We start from the raw sequence: 17,801 nt of genomic DNA, 5'->3' as shown, positions 1-17,801 counted from the left end.
ATGGATATGCAACGAAGATCGGATGGCATAGCAGCAAGCCTTGCAAGAGATCTTACTCGGCCTCCTTCCGCCTACGCATGTCACGGCGTTTCTTCCAGATGCCCAGGAAGCCGCCCCCGGAGATCGAGTCGCCCACTTTGGGTCGGCAGACCATGTGATATGGTCTATCGGAGCCCACAGCACCACTCTCAGAGGCCTCGATCTCGACTCCCGCGTCGTTGCCGCCGACGTCTTTGTTCTCTTTCTCCGCAAGAGCACGTTCTGCCTCGAGTTTGAGCATCGCGCGAGGTCGCACGAACCTGATGTCCTAATTTAAATCAGCACGGACAATGGCGAGATCTTCTAGATTAACGACTCACCCATTCGCGCCCTCCAGTCCCACCGTTGACTCCCAGCTCGACAACTCTATCAAGATCCAGGGGAATCCCTTGATTCTTGACTTTCGTCGCGCATTCGATGATCTGCGTAATTGAAGGATTGAAAGCGATCAAGGTTCCATCGGTATCTAGAGCTTCCGAGACAGTCTCCAGATGAGCATCTGCTGAGGGCAAGTCCAGAAACGCATGCGATAGAAATGTCTTGACGCCTCGAGCCTCCTGCGCTGTCTTGACCCAGTCGCTCACACCGCCGACATGGAAGTCCACATTCCGTGAGTACATGCCTCGCCTGAAGCCTGCCACCACTGTCTGTGCATAATCAGAGAACTTGGACGATACATCAATGCTGTGAATGATGGCACGGCGTCTATTCTTGGCATCCTCCTCGCTTTCATCGTTCTGGGTCCGACTGCCGGAGTTGGCGGCGTGTATAGCTCTGCTCAAGTGAAGAGTCAACGCACCATGCCCTGTGCCAGCTTCGAGGATCTCGAGTTTGGGCTTCTCTAAGCTCTCAATCGAAGCCTCTGGATGCAAATCGAGTATGTTCACAATGAGATTGGCATCCGGTGGGTAGATTGGCGTGACCAATCGTCGGCTTAACAGAACATAGTCTTCCAACGTGACATTATGAATCCTGTACTCGGTCGGTGCTTTGTTGCTCTTCACGGTCCGAGCTTCGACAACATCGCGCACGCTTTTCCCGATGATATCGTCATGTTGGATGACCCCTCTGTGGCCTTCGATCCTGCGTCCTGGCTTCAGCGGACGCGTAAGAATGGGCGGAGCCCAGCGATCGAGTTTTTGTCGAAGTAAAACAATGTCGTCGGCGACGTAGGGCTTGTCACCGATCCATCGTCGCGCAGGCACTCGCAAGAGACCGGACGTCGCTTGTCTTCGCGAGTCCAGGAGCAGCAGTCTCATAAGTTGCCCGGTCGTTGGTTAGTGCATCGATGGAGAGGTGAGCTCCAAGAAGAAATCACGACCATGACACGCGAGAGAGAGGAATTCCGGGCAATCCGGGGTCATCCCCCATCCCTGATCTGCACTCGCAGCGGGCTGGGCTGAAGCTTGATCGTCCAGCGCAAGGACAACGCACTCTTCGTGTTGAACACAGGAGACCTCGAACACCGACCAACACTGCTCGCATCACGAGCAAATCATGGCAGTCGGCTTTGCTCTCCTTCTGCCCTATTGAAGATGGCGCGGCGCATTGTGAGTACTCGAGAAGATGCTAGCTTCCCATGTCATACTGATCCACCATCGCAAGGTACGCACCTTGAGCCAGATAGGCGCATTTCTCGTGCTCGCCCTTCTGTTGATCTTCCTCGCCGACTCGCGATATCGTGTGCTCCCGAATTCGATCCACTCCGTACTACCTTCGCATCATCCGGGAACGGTCATCACCGATGTCACCATCGCATACTGTTCGTCCGTGAATCCCCTCTCCAAATGCCGCCTGGATCCTAAGAAATGGGATCGTATCGAAAAGGACCTCTATCTCGGGTCAGGATGGGTGCAAAGCGCATATGTGCATGTGCAGCGGAAGAAGGAGGAAGAACTCACTCATGCGGAGATGGTCATCGTGGACATCAAGATTGGAAAGCTGTTGCCGGAAGTGGACGAGAAGAATCATCCTGGAGCAGTGTGGGAACGGAGACAAGGCGGCCTTTACGTTTTGCGCAGCAGCAAGCGTCATGACAGTGACTCGGACAAGGCGATTACAGCTGTGGATATACTGTACGGAGCGGACGCAGTCGATCCCAGACCTAAGTGGGAACTACTGCAGGTGCCTCTGCTCGTAGATGGTGGTGACCGGAACCGCGCAGCCAGATTGAGCATCCGGCGCGGGAAGCCAAAGTCCACTCATCGAGATCTGCCAGTTCCACGAGTGCGGAAGGATGGGAGGTTCAAGATCCTGCAGATATCGGATGCTCACCTGGCCACAGGCGTGGGAACGTGCAGGGATGCTATTGGCGAAGGGAACCAACCCAGCACGAAGTGCGAGGCTGACACACGCACTTTGGACTTTATTGAGAAGATTCTCGATGACGAGAAGCCGGATATGGTCGTACTGTCTGGAGATCAGGTCGAAGGACCACAAGCTCCCGACACGCAAAGCGCCATCTTCAAGATGGTCGCACCATTGGTCGAACGATCGATCCCATATGCTGCTATATTCGGCAATCACGACGATGAAGGATCTCAATCTCTGCGGAGACCCGCGCAGATGAGCATACTCGAGACATTGCCTTTCAGCTTGAGCGAAGCAGGTCCAGCAGAAGCCGACGGGACTGGCAACTACTATGTTGAGGTTATGGCTCATTCGAATCAGCATTCTGCTCTGACACTGTACATGCTAGACACCCACTCCTTGTCTCCTGACGAGAAGAAGTATCATGGGTACGACTGGATCAAGCCCAGCCAGACGAAGTGGTTCAAGACTACATCGCAGGAGTTGAAGAGAAGCAGAGCACATATCAAGTACAGCCACATCCACATGGACATGGCGTTCATCCACATCCCTCTGCCCGAGTACGCCGAGAAAGCCAACATACGGGCAGGAGGAGAATGGAAAGAGGGCGTTACTGCACCCGGCTACAACAGCCACTTCTACGACGCTCTACATGAGGAGGGCGTGGTGTCGGTTGGGTGTGGCCATGACCATGTCAACGACTATTGCATGCTGAAGCCCAACACGCTGACTCCCAGAGTCGCCGACGATCAATACGTCCACCATGGAGACAAGCCAGCCCGGCGTGGGCCGTGGATGTGTTACGCCGGCGGCTCTGGTTTTGGTGGATATGCCGGGTACGGAGGTTTCCATCGCCGCGTGAGAGTCTGGGAGGTCGACACCAACGCTGGACGTTTGGAGACGTGGAAGCGGGTGGAGTGCTGTGGCGAGGAGACGAAGAAGAGGATCGATGAGCTGGTGCTGGTGGAAGGAGGTACGGTTGTGGAACCATCGTGAAGTGGATGAGTTTCGTTGTCACGCCTGCAAGTTGTATCGTAACGGCCGGAAGGGATACCCAGTTTGCGAAATGGAGGACTTTTGACAGAAGCTGAGGTCTCACTCTCTCCACTTCCCGCTGCGATGGCTGGATAGCGTCTTCACTGTGCTATGGAACATCGGAGATATGAGTGAGCGCCTCGTCTCGCGGTAGTATTTAACCGCTTTGCTCACGTTTCATTCAGGCTGAGCATCGAATTGTGGACTGAACCGCGATTTTGCCACCACGACATGGCAACTGTCCGTAACAGCGCCGAACCAGTTCGGTGTAGCTTGCGGCGAGCATGGCATCGACGGGCTTATTCCTCCTCATCGGCGGCTTTTGCAGGACACATAAGAACAGCGAGGCCCATCGTCTTGTTGCTTTCACTTTTCTCCCATCCCACGACCTCGCGAAAGACCTTTGGACCAGGACACCAATCCGGACTCCTACACCCAACCGCAATGACTTCGGCCACTGAGATTCTTTCGACTGCGGTCCACTCTTTCTCGTCATTTGCGTCAGAGCCCCGCACCCAGGAGCGCCGGAGAATGAACGCAGCTTGCTCGCAGCGTTCTCGCTGAAACTCGCGGCAGCAATTCGCACGCACTCTAACGGACATCCGGCAGCAGACCATTCAACGCCTTCCGACGTGACTCCTTTAGGGCCGCCTCGCAGGAGATGAGATGTTTGCTTATCAGCCGCCTGCACTCCCCGACGTTGCTGGAATTCCTGGCATACTCCAGCCTACCCTATCGCCCTTCACTCCGATCCCCGAGTATCATGCGCAATGCGTAACTCAACGCTTGGCGTCGTCTCATCAGTGAGGTTGGCGCGAGCATCGGTCCGAAAAGGACATGCAGCCCTATGGCTAGCGCGCGCTCAGACCATCGTGGTCGAAGCTTACTCTCCATCATGGCGTCAGATCTCGGCTCTGACTGGCCGAATGTGGTCAAGCGGCTCTGGCCGGGACAAGGCGGCGATCCGAAGGATTTTCTCGAAGCAAAAGAAAACTTCTCCCGCCGGTGGTCCCGTCAGCCCTGGCCCTGTACATCGTCATGTGTCAGACCATGCACCTGCTCTTGCCCCTCCAGTTGCCGTGCCTTCCTCTCACAGCGTCGAGATACGGGTAGAGGTCCAATTAGGTTGGATCCTCACCTCGAGCTCACCACGCGTACCGGTACCGTTGGGTGGGATCTGTGGTTGAGGCTCTAAGGATTACCTTAGCTTGTTGCTCCAACCCCGACACGCCCTGCCTGCTGCACTGACACACACGCACGCACTCTGCACGCGCCTTGCTAGTGGTGAGTGGTGACAGCACAATCGCCGGGACTCCCGTCTGGGAGAAAGGCTCTTCTCTTTTGCGCTCTTGCTTGTTTCTGCAACGGTTGGGGCCCCTGCTCTGCCCTGACTAACCCTTCTCACTGCCCGGCATTTTCTACGCCTCTTCCGTTTTTCACCAACACTGTACCTTACTTGATACCTACTCTGCCACCAAGACTTGGGTACATGCACCATTCCCGTACCTGCGCCGACATCGATCCAGCCCTCTCTGCCACTTCCCCTTCTCACGCCTCTCTCGTCGATCATTCTTCACTCTCCCGCCCTCACTCATCCCATCCATCACAAGCGACCTCAAACAAGTCTAGACTCGTCACGGCTAGACAAGCAAGTCTGCCCATCGCGGGGGATCCTCATCACTCGCAGCCACACCATCGCCATCTACCTGACGCCTCCGACCCAATCCCTGTCCTCTCCCTCCTGGTCATGACATATCACTGATGCTGATCTCCACGCTGTCCGGACCTGTCGAGGTCCCTTCTGTTTCTCCTCATCAACGACCCACCTCCCGCGACATGGCTGACACTGTCCTTCCGGTCCCGTCTTCCGTCAAGCGTGCCTGCGATGGATGTCATCGTCGAAAGGTCAAGTGTATCGGCGATGGTACTCGACCGTGTAAGAACTGCACCTCCGCTGGCTTGACATGTACCTACAACGCCATCCCTCAGAAGAAAGGTCCCAAAGGAAGCAGAGCCAAGGTCATCTCCGAGTTGAGGGAAACTCAACGCCAGTCGCAACTCGTTGCCAAACGACATGGACTGGATTTCGAGCATGAAACTCATCACGCTCAGGCGTATCCCCGAAAGCCTGGTCTCCTCTCCATGGACATGATCACAACATGTGTCGACTACTACTTTGCCAACATCTACCCAACTCAACCCATCCTTCACCGACAAAAGGTCGGCGAGACCATCGGCCAGATGGATACCAACATCGAAGCATACTGCTTGGTCCTGTCACTATGCGCCTACATGATGATCCAACCAAATATGGTCATTCCACATGGCGCTTTTGAGGGTCTCGATATCCTACCTCAACCAAGCCTACAGGTCGGTCATCTTCTCCTGCAGGAAGCTCTTCGAATGCGCAAGGAATACAACTACATCGAAACACCGACCGTATGGTCCGTCATCACGTCCTTCTTCTTCTTCGGTAGCTACTTCTGCCTCGATCGTCAGAACACAGCATGGTTCCATCTCCGAGAAGCAACGACGCTGGCTCAGGTCATGGGAATGCACGAAGAGGCCAGCTACCAAAATCCGGATGTGGTAGAAAGCTCACGGAGGCGGCGACTGTACTGGCTGTTGTTCGTCACAGAGAGAGCATACGCTCTGCAACAGCACAAGCCACTCACATTACACGCGACCATCAACTTGCCGACACTGGACGAGGATCCCGCAGAGACTGTCGAATTGAATGGTTTCATCCACCTCGTTCGTCTCTTCCGACCATTCGACGATACGTTTGTCGGCCTGTGGAACAAAGCACGCGTGGGTTGCACAACAGAATGGCTGGCAAGGTTGCAACAGCAATTATCCGATGCTTTGCCAACATACTTACAATGCACGGAGACCCAGGCGGTCGATTTGCGGTGCTCACAACAATGGCTGCGAACAATGGTATGGCAATTGTCAATCAGCCACGGCTTCCTCTCATCAGCAGCAGCCGACAACGCCATGAGCTTCAAGTTCCCGATTGAGGTGTCCCGAGATCTGGTACAGTCGGCATCGCAGTTCTCCCAGCAATCGATGGAGGTGCACGGCATCGGACTCATCGAGAAGCTCTTCGACGTGGCATGCACGCTCACAGATGTCATGTCGGTCATCCCCCAAGACCAATACACCTTCGAACTCGGTCCCAGAGATTACCTCAACCAACTAACCTCACTCATCTCCAGCCTCCGAGGCGGCCAACAACGCTACCTTCCACTTCTCATGCAGAAAATCTCCGATGCCGTACCCGATCATCAAACGCCCGCCTTCACCATTCCCGCCATCCCACGCAGTATACGGTCCGAGGAAATTTACGACGGCAGCCACAGCAGTGCTCCCAACAGCGGCGAGTCGACTCCAGCATTCGGCAGTCCTCTCGGCAGTCCACTCAGCGTCGGTGTGAACCCTTACAACTCATACCCAGACATGGGCGTCACGTCTGCGCTGCAGTACGGGCCTCCACCGCCTGCTGCGACCTACAGCATGACGTCTGCGCCGACGACAGTTCCGGGACCGCAGGCTATGTATGGAATGCCGAATCCCGCTGTGACGAGAGGGCCAGTGCCGAAGTATGATTCGGCTGGATGAGGAATGAAAAGGGAGACGGAGGAAATGTGACGGGAGAAGGAAGTACAGATAACGACATCATGGATATGAGATGGAATGCGAGATCAGCTGGGATACAGCACAGAGCGTGTCGACAGACCGTTCGCACAGAGCAGATGAAGAAGAAACGCATCATATCAAGTAGACACGAACTGCACGGCCGATCTAGCCTGCCTCCTCTACGACCCTCAATTCCTTCGTCGTCTTCCACCTCTTCAATTCTCAGCGTCGCCCAAATGTTCTCACGTCAGTTTACTGATTGTAGCAAAGCGCTTGGTGGGGTTAATCGGGTCCACCTGGCAACGCCGAGGTGGACCGCCTTTATCCGAATGACATGGCGAGTCCTGTGGGAGAGGGAAAAGTGGCCGTCAGCGAGCATGCACACATGGCGTCGAGTATAACAAGGCAGATTGGGCCGGCCGTCAAATGGTGGATCCCGGGGGAAGTGGCAGGTGCCGAAGCGGTGGTATCCACGGCTGCAAGTCTACAACTGTCTTTGGTGATGAGTGATGGAGAGGCAGAAGAGGTCGAGGGAGGTCGAGGGAGGTCGAGGGACGTACGTTGACGGCAAAGGCGGTCGAGGCGAGGGAGAGGAGAAGGATGGAGAGCTGGGAGATGTGCATGAATTCGAGTCGTCGTCGTGTATCTTGGGAGTCGAAATTACGTGGAATCTGTACTGTGGTGTTTTGGAGAACAAAGAGACGGAAAAGGCGACTTTGCGCGCAGCTCCTTACCGCACAAGTTTCGCTCTGTTGGCTAGGATTCTGCAGTTTTGGGCCGCCGGGAGAACGGTGGTGCGGCATGATCGATACAGGCCTTCAAGCCTGCTAGTATCAGAACACGAGACTTTAGAACTCGCCGATCTCGCTGGGACAGACTGAGCAGCTCATCGCAACTCCCGACTCAATCCCGTCTTCTGGGATGTCTGTCCGCGTGAACATCGCATCGTCGACTGAGGAATTCCACCTTTCATCCGACCCACAACGCGTCATGAGCCACAATTTCTGCGCTCTTCGAATGCGGATTAGTGTAAGACGCGTGTCCGTTGTGCTCTCTTCGACGACGAGGATTTGCACGGCCTTGCCCGGAGCTAAGTCATGTCATCGTAGGCTACGCATTGGCTACGCATTGGCTACGTTGCCTACGTTGCCTACCTGGACACACGTTGTCAGTGGAACCGCCGTGCGGATGGGGGCCACACTTCCAGTTTAGACTTTTGCGCACAATCTTTCATTTGCTCCCCAGGCGTCATCAAAAGTGACGTGCTGAAGAAGTCAGGGGGCATCAAGGCGTGCGTGGGACAATCCCAGCTACATGGCGCCTGGAGCGAGATGAAACGATGGAGTTGCTGCTGTCAACACCAAACTCGCGTGGGAGACATGCGGACACCAGATGAAATCATGAGTGATGACTCTTTTCTGCCGTCCTGGCGTCGATTCCATGTCGATTCTTGGCGAGAGGTCCTCGAAAGTAGTATCCGAAAGTAGTGAACTACGGACGTTCCGAAGCCAGGCAAGGCCGAAGGTGCACGTACATATCAGCTCGTGGGAGATTTGCAGGACTTCCGTACATTCCAGGCTACTCCAAGCAGCACTCTTCGGCGTGACGATAAAGCGTGTATAAAGAAAGCAGCTCACCATCTCAGAGAAGACGTCGAAGTCGAGTTCTCAAATACCAAGAAAGAAAATAATTGACACTTTTCTTCGCCAATCCAGCATCATGAGGTCAGCATTGCTCACAATCGCGTCGCTGACAGCGTGTTCGCATGCTCTGGTCTCGCGTCGAGCAGACTGGTAAGTCGTGAACGTACCAACCGCATTGACGATCAGTAGCTGAACACGTGAATAGTTGCTTCCACCTATCAGCGACTGGCGGCCCAGGTGGTCCCGTTGAACAGCTCAGTGATGGCCAGACCCGTCTCGGACAGAGCGGGCTCACGGAAAGCCAATTCTGCATCAACAATGACGGAGGTGTGTTGTGCGTATCTTCATCGAAGACAACACAGGCTGACTCTCTTCCAGGCTTGACTGACGGCAATGGCCGTGGATGCATCGTCACCAAAGCGACCTCGCAATTCCAATGTGACCAAGGAACGACGGCCATGCCCGGCTTTTCCATCGGCTCGGACGGCAAGCTGAGCTACAAGAGCAGCAGCGACCTCTTCGCCTGTCCGACCGGGCAAAACGGCGGCTTCAACATCTACACGCAGAAGCTCTCCGGCGAACCCTCGTGCGTGCCGGTCACGCTGTCCTCCGACAACTGCGAGGCCCCTGCTCCGGCACCGGCTCCAATGACCCCGACGTCGTCATGTCCAGCTGAGCTTCCAGCAGGGTTCGAGTATCCTCACTTGATCGTCCCGATCGACTCCAAAAACCCGAATGCCGCGTACGGTACCTCGTACAATGGCACTGCAAGAGGATCCATCTCTTCGATCTTCAACTTTGATATTCCGGCTGCGAAGCGAGGCAAGACTTGCAAGCTGCAGTTCATGTTTCCTCGGCAGGAGCAGCTCGAGACTTCCGCGTTCACGTTCAGTGGAGAGGGATACTTCAAGTTCGCGGCTTTGAGTGCTGCAGCCACCGAGTGGGTATTTTCCGTGCTCACGTTACTGTTCCAGCGTTGACGGCATCGCAGGTCGACCACATATGCTTCCGTACCGAAGGTTGAGCAGGACTTTGGCATCATCAAGATGACTCCGGGCAATGGATATACTGTTGCGACGACCAGTTGCCCGGCAACAACGAGGTTCGGCATCTGGTTCCAGGCTCTCGAGGGCTCCGGCCTGGACTTCTTCCAGGACTACAATCCTTGTCGTGAGTGATGCCTTGCCATATTCGATCTCTGTACTGACTTTACCCCAGCCATTGGTCTTTATGTTGTGACGGAATGAGAGCTTGAGATATGCAACGATGTTGAGGGTGTAAACGCTGTGAAACAACTTGGCGTATCCCATTGATCGGCTCATGAAAGAGCAAACCTAGCAATTTCAAGCTTTCACTGCCTTCGCGATCATGGCCCTTGAGTCTGTAGGGTTTCAACAAGTCCATGTCAACGATTCCCACGTCGTACTCATTGTGATGTGTTCGCCTTCCTACACGCGACATCCTGATGGGCCCACTATCGTTCCTCGAGGGTCTGGAGAGCTGCTCCGTAATACTGATAGCTTTCGATCGAGCTCTTTGAGAGGCTGAGTATAGAGGCGCAGATGTTTTTCCGATGACCAAAGCCTCCAGCTTCTCAAGGTGATTGCATACATATCGCCATGGCATTGTTGAGCGTCTATACGGGCCAGGTAGGAATGGAAGACTGCCATTGAGCCCTTCCCATGACTTCAAGGACTATCCTCCGTTGGCAATTGAGCCACCCTCTTCCGCTCTTTCCCATTGAACCGCCGCTGGTACAGCTCCCACGATAGATAGATCGCGATAGGCAACGCGCATATCAACGCTGTTGCACGGCTCGCAGCTCCAGCATAGCGCTTGTCCAGAACGCCCTCTTTCACGTAACGTCTCGCCGCTTCAATGCCTCGCTCTGGATTCGACGATCCTAGATAGACCGGCTCTTGAGGCTTTGAAGGCCAAAGCCTCGAGAACAAGCTCTTTCTCTTCGGTTTCACGTCCATGGGCTCATGTGGCTGCATCTCGGAGACCCGTGAGTGTCTTGCTTCGGGAGATTCTGGTTTGAAAGGGCGCGGTGCTGAGGCCGCCTTAGGCGTTGTCGGTGGAGCCATTGTGCTTTGCGAAGCAGTAGCATAGCCAGCAGTATGCCATCGCCGACGAAAAGCAGCGCGATGAGTCTGCATTGGAGCGGTGCGACTGCATGAAGCAGTTCTATGTGGATGGAAAGGTCGAGGTTGACAGACAGTGGTCAAAAGTTCTAGTGTCGAGACCTTTGTCACGCTGTTTTAAGAAACGGGTGCGCTGGGCTCCCAACTTGCCGCCGTCCTTTTCACCATCACACCCCTTGTACCTCTCGAAGTGTTACCACCTTGACTTGTACCTTGTTTACCACAGATCTCGAAATCAAGCAAGAATGTCCCTCAGAATCGATTCAGCAAAAGCCTTCGTAGCCGACTCCTTCGGCTACGACTTCAAAGACAATGCTCTGCTTATGGAAGCCTTGGACACGTCGGGCTTGAGGAAGCGCGAGTCGAACCAGAGACTGGCCTTGCTCGGCGACAAGATCATCGCTTTTCTTGTGGCCGATGCGTGGTATGCCACCGGCGACCCGAGAGGTGCTTCCCTGGTCACAATCGCTTCGCTGGTTTGAGCGACCACTAATTCATGCAGGATCCGGACAGAACAACATCGCCCGTATTGGCCGCAATGCTACTCTGACTGGCATAGCCCAGGACATTGGGCTCAGCCAGCACGTCATGCTCAACCCAGCCCAGCGTACCGCGAGTGATAAGCTTCTGGCCACCACGATGGAAGCGTTGTTTGCAGCTATTTGTGAGTGCCTCAGCATCACAGTCGCTAAGTGACTGAGCTTACACTGCGACGTGTATCAGATCTGGATGCCGACAAAGACTCCGACAAGGTCAAGTTCGCTATGTGTCGCTTGGACATGGACGTGGTCTCGGATCAACCCTTCTAGGTAAAACTTCCGCACCATCTGCGTTAACATTTCCCAGCTCCTTGAAACCGAGATGCATGTACGCGATGTACTCACGCGCTTTCATTTCGAGGCAGGCCCGAGGATGCTCGCCACGGATCGACATGCAGGCCTTCAAAGGACGCCGGCCGCTGCTGGCCGCATCAGCTGGGGACGAGATCTGGGCTGTAGGACTCCTCCCTTAGATTCGACCCCAGAAGGCGCAGTCAGGGTGTTCGGCGTCCTTCGTACGCCCGCACGCCGATCCGTGGCGAGCATTCGTGAGTCTGCCTACTTCTCAACCCTGTATCAGCTGGGCTGTGTGTCGTGCACCAGTCTTTTCTTGGACATCAGTTGGGCAGTGTGAGGAGCCGAAAGGACCAGTGCACTCAGTGCTCCTGGGCCTTGAGGCTAACACAGTGGCAGGCGCCGCGGTGCCGTGGAGCGAGGGAGGAAAGAGCCGTCGAATATGGCGACCGAGAAGGAGTCGGGGAGACGGACTTCTATACACACGCTGACCGAAGTCACTCATTTGGGGGAACGATGGCATTGAACAACGGACGGAGAGTGACGGCTACAACAGTCGACCTCGGAATGGTCGTAGATCGTTAATGCAACTTGACGGTCGCCACGGTTTCCATCCTTGCTCGCATCGCCCGTGCTAATCAACAGGCCCTCGATGCACCGGAATATCAGGGCTAGAGGGAAGTGCAACGTAAGATCGCTCGAGCGACGGAAGCGATACAACCAAGGCTGAGTAGTTTTACCGATCCCGCAGTGCCAAACTTCCTCGACGAGCATTTCCTACGAGATGACCGTCAATACATGCACTTTGCTAATGTTACCGAGTACCTCTTATATGAATCCTTGAGATCCACATTCACCTTCAATGGCCGAGCCGTCCAAATTCTGGCAAGGCGCCCACCTTTTGGTCACCTTCCCTATTCCGGAACAGCGAGATATAGTCGAATGGCTCACATCTTCCATTGGCGTTCGAACCACATGGATCAAATGAATGTCAAGCGTTAACGATCCGGCCGTATACCACGATGTCGACATCATCGCAACATTGGGAGCCCTACCACCTTGACGATCTGCCTGCCCAAAGCTGAAGTTGGTCCACTCTATCACCGCTGGCGTAGACTATACTTCGAAGTCGCCAATATTCGGCGATCCATCTATCCGATGGACCTACTCTTCGGGCATTCATGGAGCACCAATGGCTGAGTGGGTCTTTATGACCTATATGGCGTTCCAGAAGGAATGGGACTTCTACCGCGAGGCTCAGCGGAATCGTGAATGGGGCTTTCACTTCAAAGCAATGCGTACACGGGACTTGGTCGGCCGGCGAATGGGCATTATGGGATATGGGTCGATTGGCAGGCAGATTGGCAGAGTGGCGCAGGCGATGGGTATGGAGATCTTGGCGCTTACGGCGACGGAGAAGAGAACGAAGGAAGATAGACGAGAAGCAGGCTATCGGCTTCCCGGCATGGGCGATCCAGAGGGCGAGGTTCCCGTCGAGTGGTTCTCCGGGCTAGGGAAGGAGGCGCTGCACGTCTTCCTGGCTGCGAGGATTGATATATTGGTCATCTCACTGCCATTGACCGAGCAGACGCGAGGCATGCTGGGAAAGGAAGAGTTCGACGTCCTCGCAAAACACAGTCCGTACGGAGGTGCTTTCATCTCCAACATTGCTAGAGGCGAAGTCGTCAACCAAGACGAGCTCATCGCGGCATTGAAGACCGAAGGAAGCGGAGTTCGCGGCGCCGCGCTGGATGTCTCGATTCCGGAGCCTCTACCAACGGACAGCCCATTTTGGGAGGCACCAAACTGCTTCATCACGCCCCCAAACTCGTCGCAGAACATCAAATACATGAGCCGTGGGTTGCAGATCATGGTGGAGAACTTGCGAAAGCCTCTGGATTCCGAGTTCATCAACGAGGTCAATACTGCACGCGGCTATTGATGGTGCCTGGTCTCGATTCCTGGTCGTCTTTTGAATCGTAAAGGTATGCATGCCTACGTTTGATGACTTGTCGTACTTGCTCGTGTCTGGGCACCGTTCTGCAATTGATGTACCTTGCATCTGAGGTGACACTGCATATAGCAACGCCGATACAATCATCCAGTGGTGTTCGTGCGTCCAAGATTGTGCCATGTTCAAAGACTGTACATCCCTCAAGGGTTTAGAGCCGCTTCCACGTGTGCGAGCTTCTTTGTGGTAGACTATCCGTAACTTCCACGATACCCCATTCGTCCTGCGGACATACCTTGCTTCCTCCCTCCCAAGACTTCTTCTTATCACGCTCGTTTACTCCTTCGCATACTCTTTTATCCATTTGAAGCAACGATGCTTTCACAGTGAACACCGAAACCGGCGACTTAATTCTCCTCCTCCATTCTGCTCCATGCTGTCCACGTTCCCACGCAATGCCTCGCCTACCACCTTGCCGCGCTCCGATCTGGTCATTCCAGCAGTCCTCTTCCTTGACAGTATCCTCGTCGATCTGAACCCCCTATCCGCCTCTTGGGTGTATCCTCATGGTCTTCTCATTCGCGCGGCAGCATGGGCGATTCTGGGAGGAGTTTTGACGATCAAGGTCGGCGTCCAAGGACTACTGGATGTTAAGAATGCGAAGAGGAGGACAGCATGGTTGGTGGCAGGACTGCTGGTGCTTGCGCAAGTGTGCGAGAGATCGGTCGAGGACCATGGCGGAAGGGAGATCCTATTGGCTCAGGTAAGAGACGCAGACACTCTGGCCACGCATTGGACGTCCACAGCTGACGGTGAGAGCGCGTAGGCGTTGCTACCAGCTCTGATATGGTTGTCTTTTGGCGGCGATGCCATCGGCGATGATGAGTCCGCGATGATCATTCCCCTCGAGCACGACCGCAGTCGAGCCACAAGTCCAACGAAGCAAAAGCAGATTGTGGAAAGAACTGCGCCGCGAGGTTCGTCGCCGCCGCGCGTATCCTCTGTCAAGCTGGCGATTATCACGGCGGCCGCTTCAGTTGCTGTGCACACATCGTCTGGGGACAAGTCGTTGTCTGCTCTGGCATTGTCGTATGGAGTGATTCAGGCATTGGCGTTCAGGATCTTTGAGGGAGTCAGAAATCGTACCTCACAACGTGATCGGGAGGGCAGCGAAGGAGGACAATCGACCGAGGCGTGGTCGGACAACACGCTCTTGATCATGATCAGGGACGTTGCGGCTGCTGCTACGTTGTTCGCTACGACGGCCGCTTTCATGCTGGAGAGCATGAAGTTCGGGAGTCTGCAACACCATGGCCGATTCAGCGATTTCGGTATCGGAGTGCGGTCTGTGGGAATGTCTTGGGGAACAATGATTTTGCAAGCTATAATGTGTGGTTTGCAGCTGGTCGTCGTAAGTCATGAGGTCTCTGTTTGATCCCGATCATGCCCTGTTATTATATCCCGCCCCCTGCAAGCTTACCTCATCGGATCCTGCGATAAGGCTAACCCTTGTTTCAACTTGCACCTTGCAACGGCCTTCCACATATTCGATGCTTTGCACATATCACCAACCACAGCGCTCATCCATTCATCGCAGGTCTTCCGCCACGGCGCCTTCATCGCCAGCTTTGTACCCCTTGCAGCGGCCGTATGCTCGCAACTTTTGCTGTCCTTTTCGCCTTCACGACTGTGGTTTTCTGGAATATGCCTACTATCCCTGTTTGATGAACGGAGCGCATTCGCCGGGTCCAGGATGAAATTTCGATTCAGTCGCATCCTCGGCCTCGTCGCTCTGCTGTCCTTCGCTGTCCTGGCAATATACCGCCTTCGACAGCCTTTGACTGTGCAGAACACACCACTGGTTGTGCCGGTGAGCGGACTCAACGCAACATTACCGGAAACACCCCTGGATCCGTTGCAATATGGAGAATCGCATGTGCACCCGATTAAGAGTTTGGTGCAAGATGCCCAAGCCAGCTGGCAGAAAAAGCTAGAGTCGCAGTCCAAGACCCTCGCAGAGGCTGTGAGAGAATATCAACGACGTTATGGGATTCCACCGCCACCTCATTTCGACAAATGGTACGCCTTCGCCAAGTCCAAGGACGTGCAATTGATTGACGAGTACGACACGATTTACCACTCGTTGTTGCCATTCTGGGCATTGTCGCCCGCTACCATCAGAGCGAGGACTCGGGAAGCCCTAGGATTTGCCGACAACAACCTCATGGGCCTATTGATACGCAATGGAGCCGTTGTACATGCCGAGGGCGGGCAGGATTGGTTACAAGAGGCCGCCGCAGGAATGATGGCGCCATTCTTGAATTATCTTCCGGACTTGGACCTCGCTTTCAACACCCACGATGAGCCGCGAGTAGTAGTACCGCACGATGAGCTCGCTCGTTTAATACAGCTCGCACTGGAAACGAACATGCCCAAGATCGCTGCACAACCTTCGCTGAAGAATGCATACTCGCGCCGAGCTGCAGACCTTGGCCCAGGTAAGCGGATCGGTGAGGTGAAGACGACACGATTCAACGTGTTCTCTCATCAGGCGACGTGGATACCATCTCGCATGTCGTGCTCACCGGACAGCCCTGCACGGGCTCTGGAGGAGTCTCTGGAACACGATAACCTCACTGCGTATGCCTTGGGCGACTTGGGCTTCGTCTACAACCAGACCGCCTTTTCAGATATCTGCAACTCTCCCTCCTTTGGAAAGTCACACGGCTTTTTCGACAGGCCCAATGCCTTTAGCGTGGTACACGATCTGTTCCCCATCTTCAGCCAAAGCAAGATGTCCAGCTTCCAGGATATCGTCTTTCCAAGTCCCTGGTATTGGTTTGGCAAAGTCAAATACGACGGAGACAAAGACAAACCTTGGACCGCCAAGGAAAATCGTCTGTGGTGGCGCGGCAGCACTACTGGCGGCTTCAGTCGAGCCGGCGGATGGAAGCGTCAACACCGGCAGAACTTCGTACGCCGAGTCAATGCGCTTGGAGAGGCAAAGATTCTCATGAACAGCAACGCTGCCGCAACGGACGAGAATCCGGAATCGAAATGGATCACGAAGACAGTCTCACGACAGGACTTCAAAGAGATCATAGACGTTCATTTTACTCATGTCGGCCAATGCGATCCGGGCGACTGCGACGCACAGCGAGAGTTCTTTGATCTTGCTCCACCCGCAGACCAACAGGATGCGTGGAATTACAAGTACCTCCTGGATCTGGACGGCAACGCATTCTCCGGCCGGTTCTACGCCTTCTTGATGAGCCATAGTCTGACGTTCAAGATGGCGGTGTTCCGCGAGTGGCATGAGGAGTGGATCAAGCCGTGGGTGCATTACATCCCCCTGAGTCTACGGGCTGATGAGGCGCTGGAGGCGGTTCGTTTCTTTGATGCAGAAGAGGAAGGTCGGCCTTTGGCTATCGCGGTTGCGGAGCAAGGCCGCGAGTGGGCAGGTAGGGCGTTGAGGAACGAGGACTTTGAGGTGTGGTTCTTTCGATTGCTGCTTGAGTACGTCGCTCCAACCACTTTCCAATCTCGTGTTATGCTGACTTCGAGTGTGACAGGTATGGCCGGCTCGTGGATGACAATCGGTATGAGATCGGATTCTCTGGTGCATAGCGTTTGTTGTTTGGTTTCGGTTGCATAGCGTTCGGATCCGTAGAGGAATGTATTCAGATACCCAATATCCCCAAAACCGCTCTGTCAAGCGCAGTGTCCGCTTTTGGGCAGGGCCCCACGCAACGGTGTCCCTATGTTCGTTAAGGTCGTCTAGAATAAGCAAGCCACTGTCCTGGGTATCATTTGAAATTTAAAGCTGCTCCAAACTCTGCGCCAGCGAGCGACTCCATGATCAACCACTGATCTGCCCGCCGGAAGACTCCACAACCTTCCTCACATCTTCGCGAAGGTCAGGTATAGCGCTGGCCATCTCCCTGCCCAGAATATCACGGAATTGAGCATAGGCATCGCTCCGGCCCTTCTGCTGCTGGTTGTAACGCATGACCAGCTCGACGAACTCTCGTGTGTAAATGTCCGGGTTCCTGGAATTCTCCACGTACTGGATGATCTCCAGTGGTAGGCGCGTGGGCAGGCGCTTAGCGGTCTGGCTTAGTGACTGCAGGTTTTGGAGGAGTTGCTTGCTAGGAGCGGGTCAGATCTACGAGTCCGAGGTCTGGAACAATGCTTTTCTGGGAGAATT

General features: G+C 54.7%; 8 protein-coding genes across 8 annotated transcripts; 6 read left to right on the top strand and 2 right to left on the bottom strand.

Moving 5' to 3' along the window:
• Positions 1–52: 52 nt before the first annotated feature.
• On the bottom strand, positions 53–1,298 carry MYCGRDRAFT_66397 (uncharacterized protein; the record flags this gene model as incomplete). Its single annotated transcript, XM_003856338.1, has 2 exons — positions 53–307; positions 360–1,298. The coding sequence occupies 2 exons, from the start codon at positions 1,296–1,298 to the stop codon at positions 53–55; spliced, it is 1,194 nt and encodes a 397-aa protein (XP_003856386.1).
• Positions 1,299–1,491: 193 nt separating this feature from the next.
• On the top strand, positions 1,492–3,345 carry MYCGRDRAFT_66394 (uncharacterized protein; the record flags this gene model as incomplete). The annotated part of the gene is made up of 2 exons (XM_003857230.1): positions 1,492–1,589; positions 1,645–3,345. 2 exons carry the CDS (start codon positions 1,575–1,577, stop codon positions 3,343–3,345), a joined length of 1,716 nt encoding a protein of 571 aa, XP_003857278.1.
• A 1,512-nt stretch (positions 3,346–4,857) lies between these two features.
• Positions 4,858–7,005, top strand: MYCGRDRAFT_107320 (uncharacterized protein; the record flags this gene model as incomplete). The annotated part of the gene is made up of 1 exon (XM_003857231.1): positions 4,858–7,005. One exon carries the CDS (start codon positions 5,146–5,148, stop codon positions 7,003–7,005), a length of 1,860 nt encoding a protein of 619 aa, XP_003857279.1.
• Positions 7,006–8,742: 1,737 nt separating this feature from the next.
• MYCGRDRAFT_107319 (uncharacterized protein) lies at positions 8,743–11,943 on the top strand (the record flags this gene model as incomplete). The annotated part of the gene is made up of 10 exons (XM_003857232.1): positions 8,743–8,816; positions 8,872–8,993; positions 9,045–9,606; positions 9,658–9,836; positions 10,257–10,315; positions 10,774–10,832; positions 11,037–11,257; positions 11,313–11,474; positions 11,534–11,708; positions 11,886–11,943. The coding sequence occupies 9 exons, from the start codon at positions 8,743–8,745 to the stop codon at positions 11,617–11,619; spliced, it is 1,524 nt and encodes a 507-aa protein (XP_003857280.1).
• Positions 11,944–12,718: 775 nt separating this feature from the next.
• On the top strand, positions 12,719–13,528 carry MYCGRDRAFT_15111 (uncharacterized protein; the record flags this gene model as incomplete). Its single annotated transcript, XM_003857233.1, has 1 exon — positions 12,719–13,528. A coding segment is annotated over one exon (810 nt), but the record flags the coding sequence as incomplete, so codon positions are not given.
• A 215-nt stretch (positions 13,529–13,743) lies between these two features.
• On the top strand, positions 13,744–14,618 carry MYCGRDRAFT_102552 (uncharacterized protein; the record flags this gene model as incomplete). Its single annotated transcript, XM_003857234.1, has 1 exon — positions 13,744–14,618. One exon carries the CDS (start codon positions 14,028–14,030, stop codon positions 14,418–14,420), a length of 393 nt encoding a protein of 130 aa, XP_003857282.1.
• A 556-nt stretch (positions 14,619–15,174) lies between these two features.
• On the top strand, positions 15,175–17,221 carry MYCGRDRAFT_66386 (uncharacterized protein; the record flags this gene model as incomplete). The annotated part of the gene is made up of 2 exons (XM_003857235.1): positions 15,175–17,110; positions 17,167–17,221. The coding sequence occupies 2 exons, from the start codon at positions 15,348–15,350 to the stop codon at positions 17,219–17,221; spliced, it is 1,818 nt and encodes a 605-aa protein (XP_003857283.1).
• A 232-nt stretch (positions 17,222–17,453) lies between these two features.
• On the bottom strand, positions 17,454–17,681 carry MYCGRDRAFT_32659 (uncharacterized protein; the record flags this gene model as incomplete). The annotated part of the gene is made up of 1 exon (XM_003856337.1): positions 17,454–17,681. A coding segment is annotated over one exon (228 nt), but the record flags the coding sequence as incomplete, so codon positions are not given.
• Between the last annotated feature and the right edge of the window lie 120 nt (positions 17,682–17,801).

Source organism: Zymoseptoria tritici, chromosome 1 (genome assembly GCF_000219625.1).
Source record: "Zymoseptoria tritici IPO323 chromosome 1, whole genome shotgun sequence".
In the NCBI taxonomy this organism is placed as follows: Eukaryota; Fungi; Ascomycota; class Dothideomycetes; order Mycosphaerellales; family Mycosphaerellaceae; genus Zymoseptoria; species Zymoseptoria tritici.
Note: the sequence above shows the minus strand (reverse complement) of the source record. Positions and strands in the feature narration are given on the sequence as shown.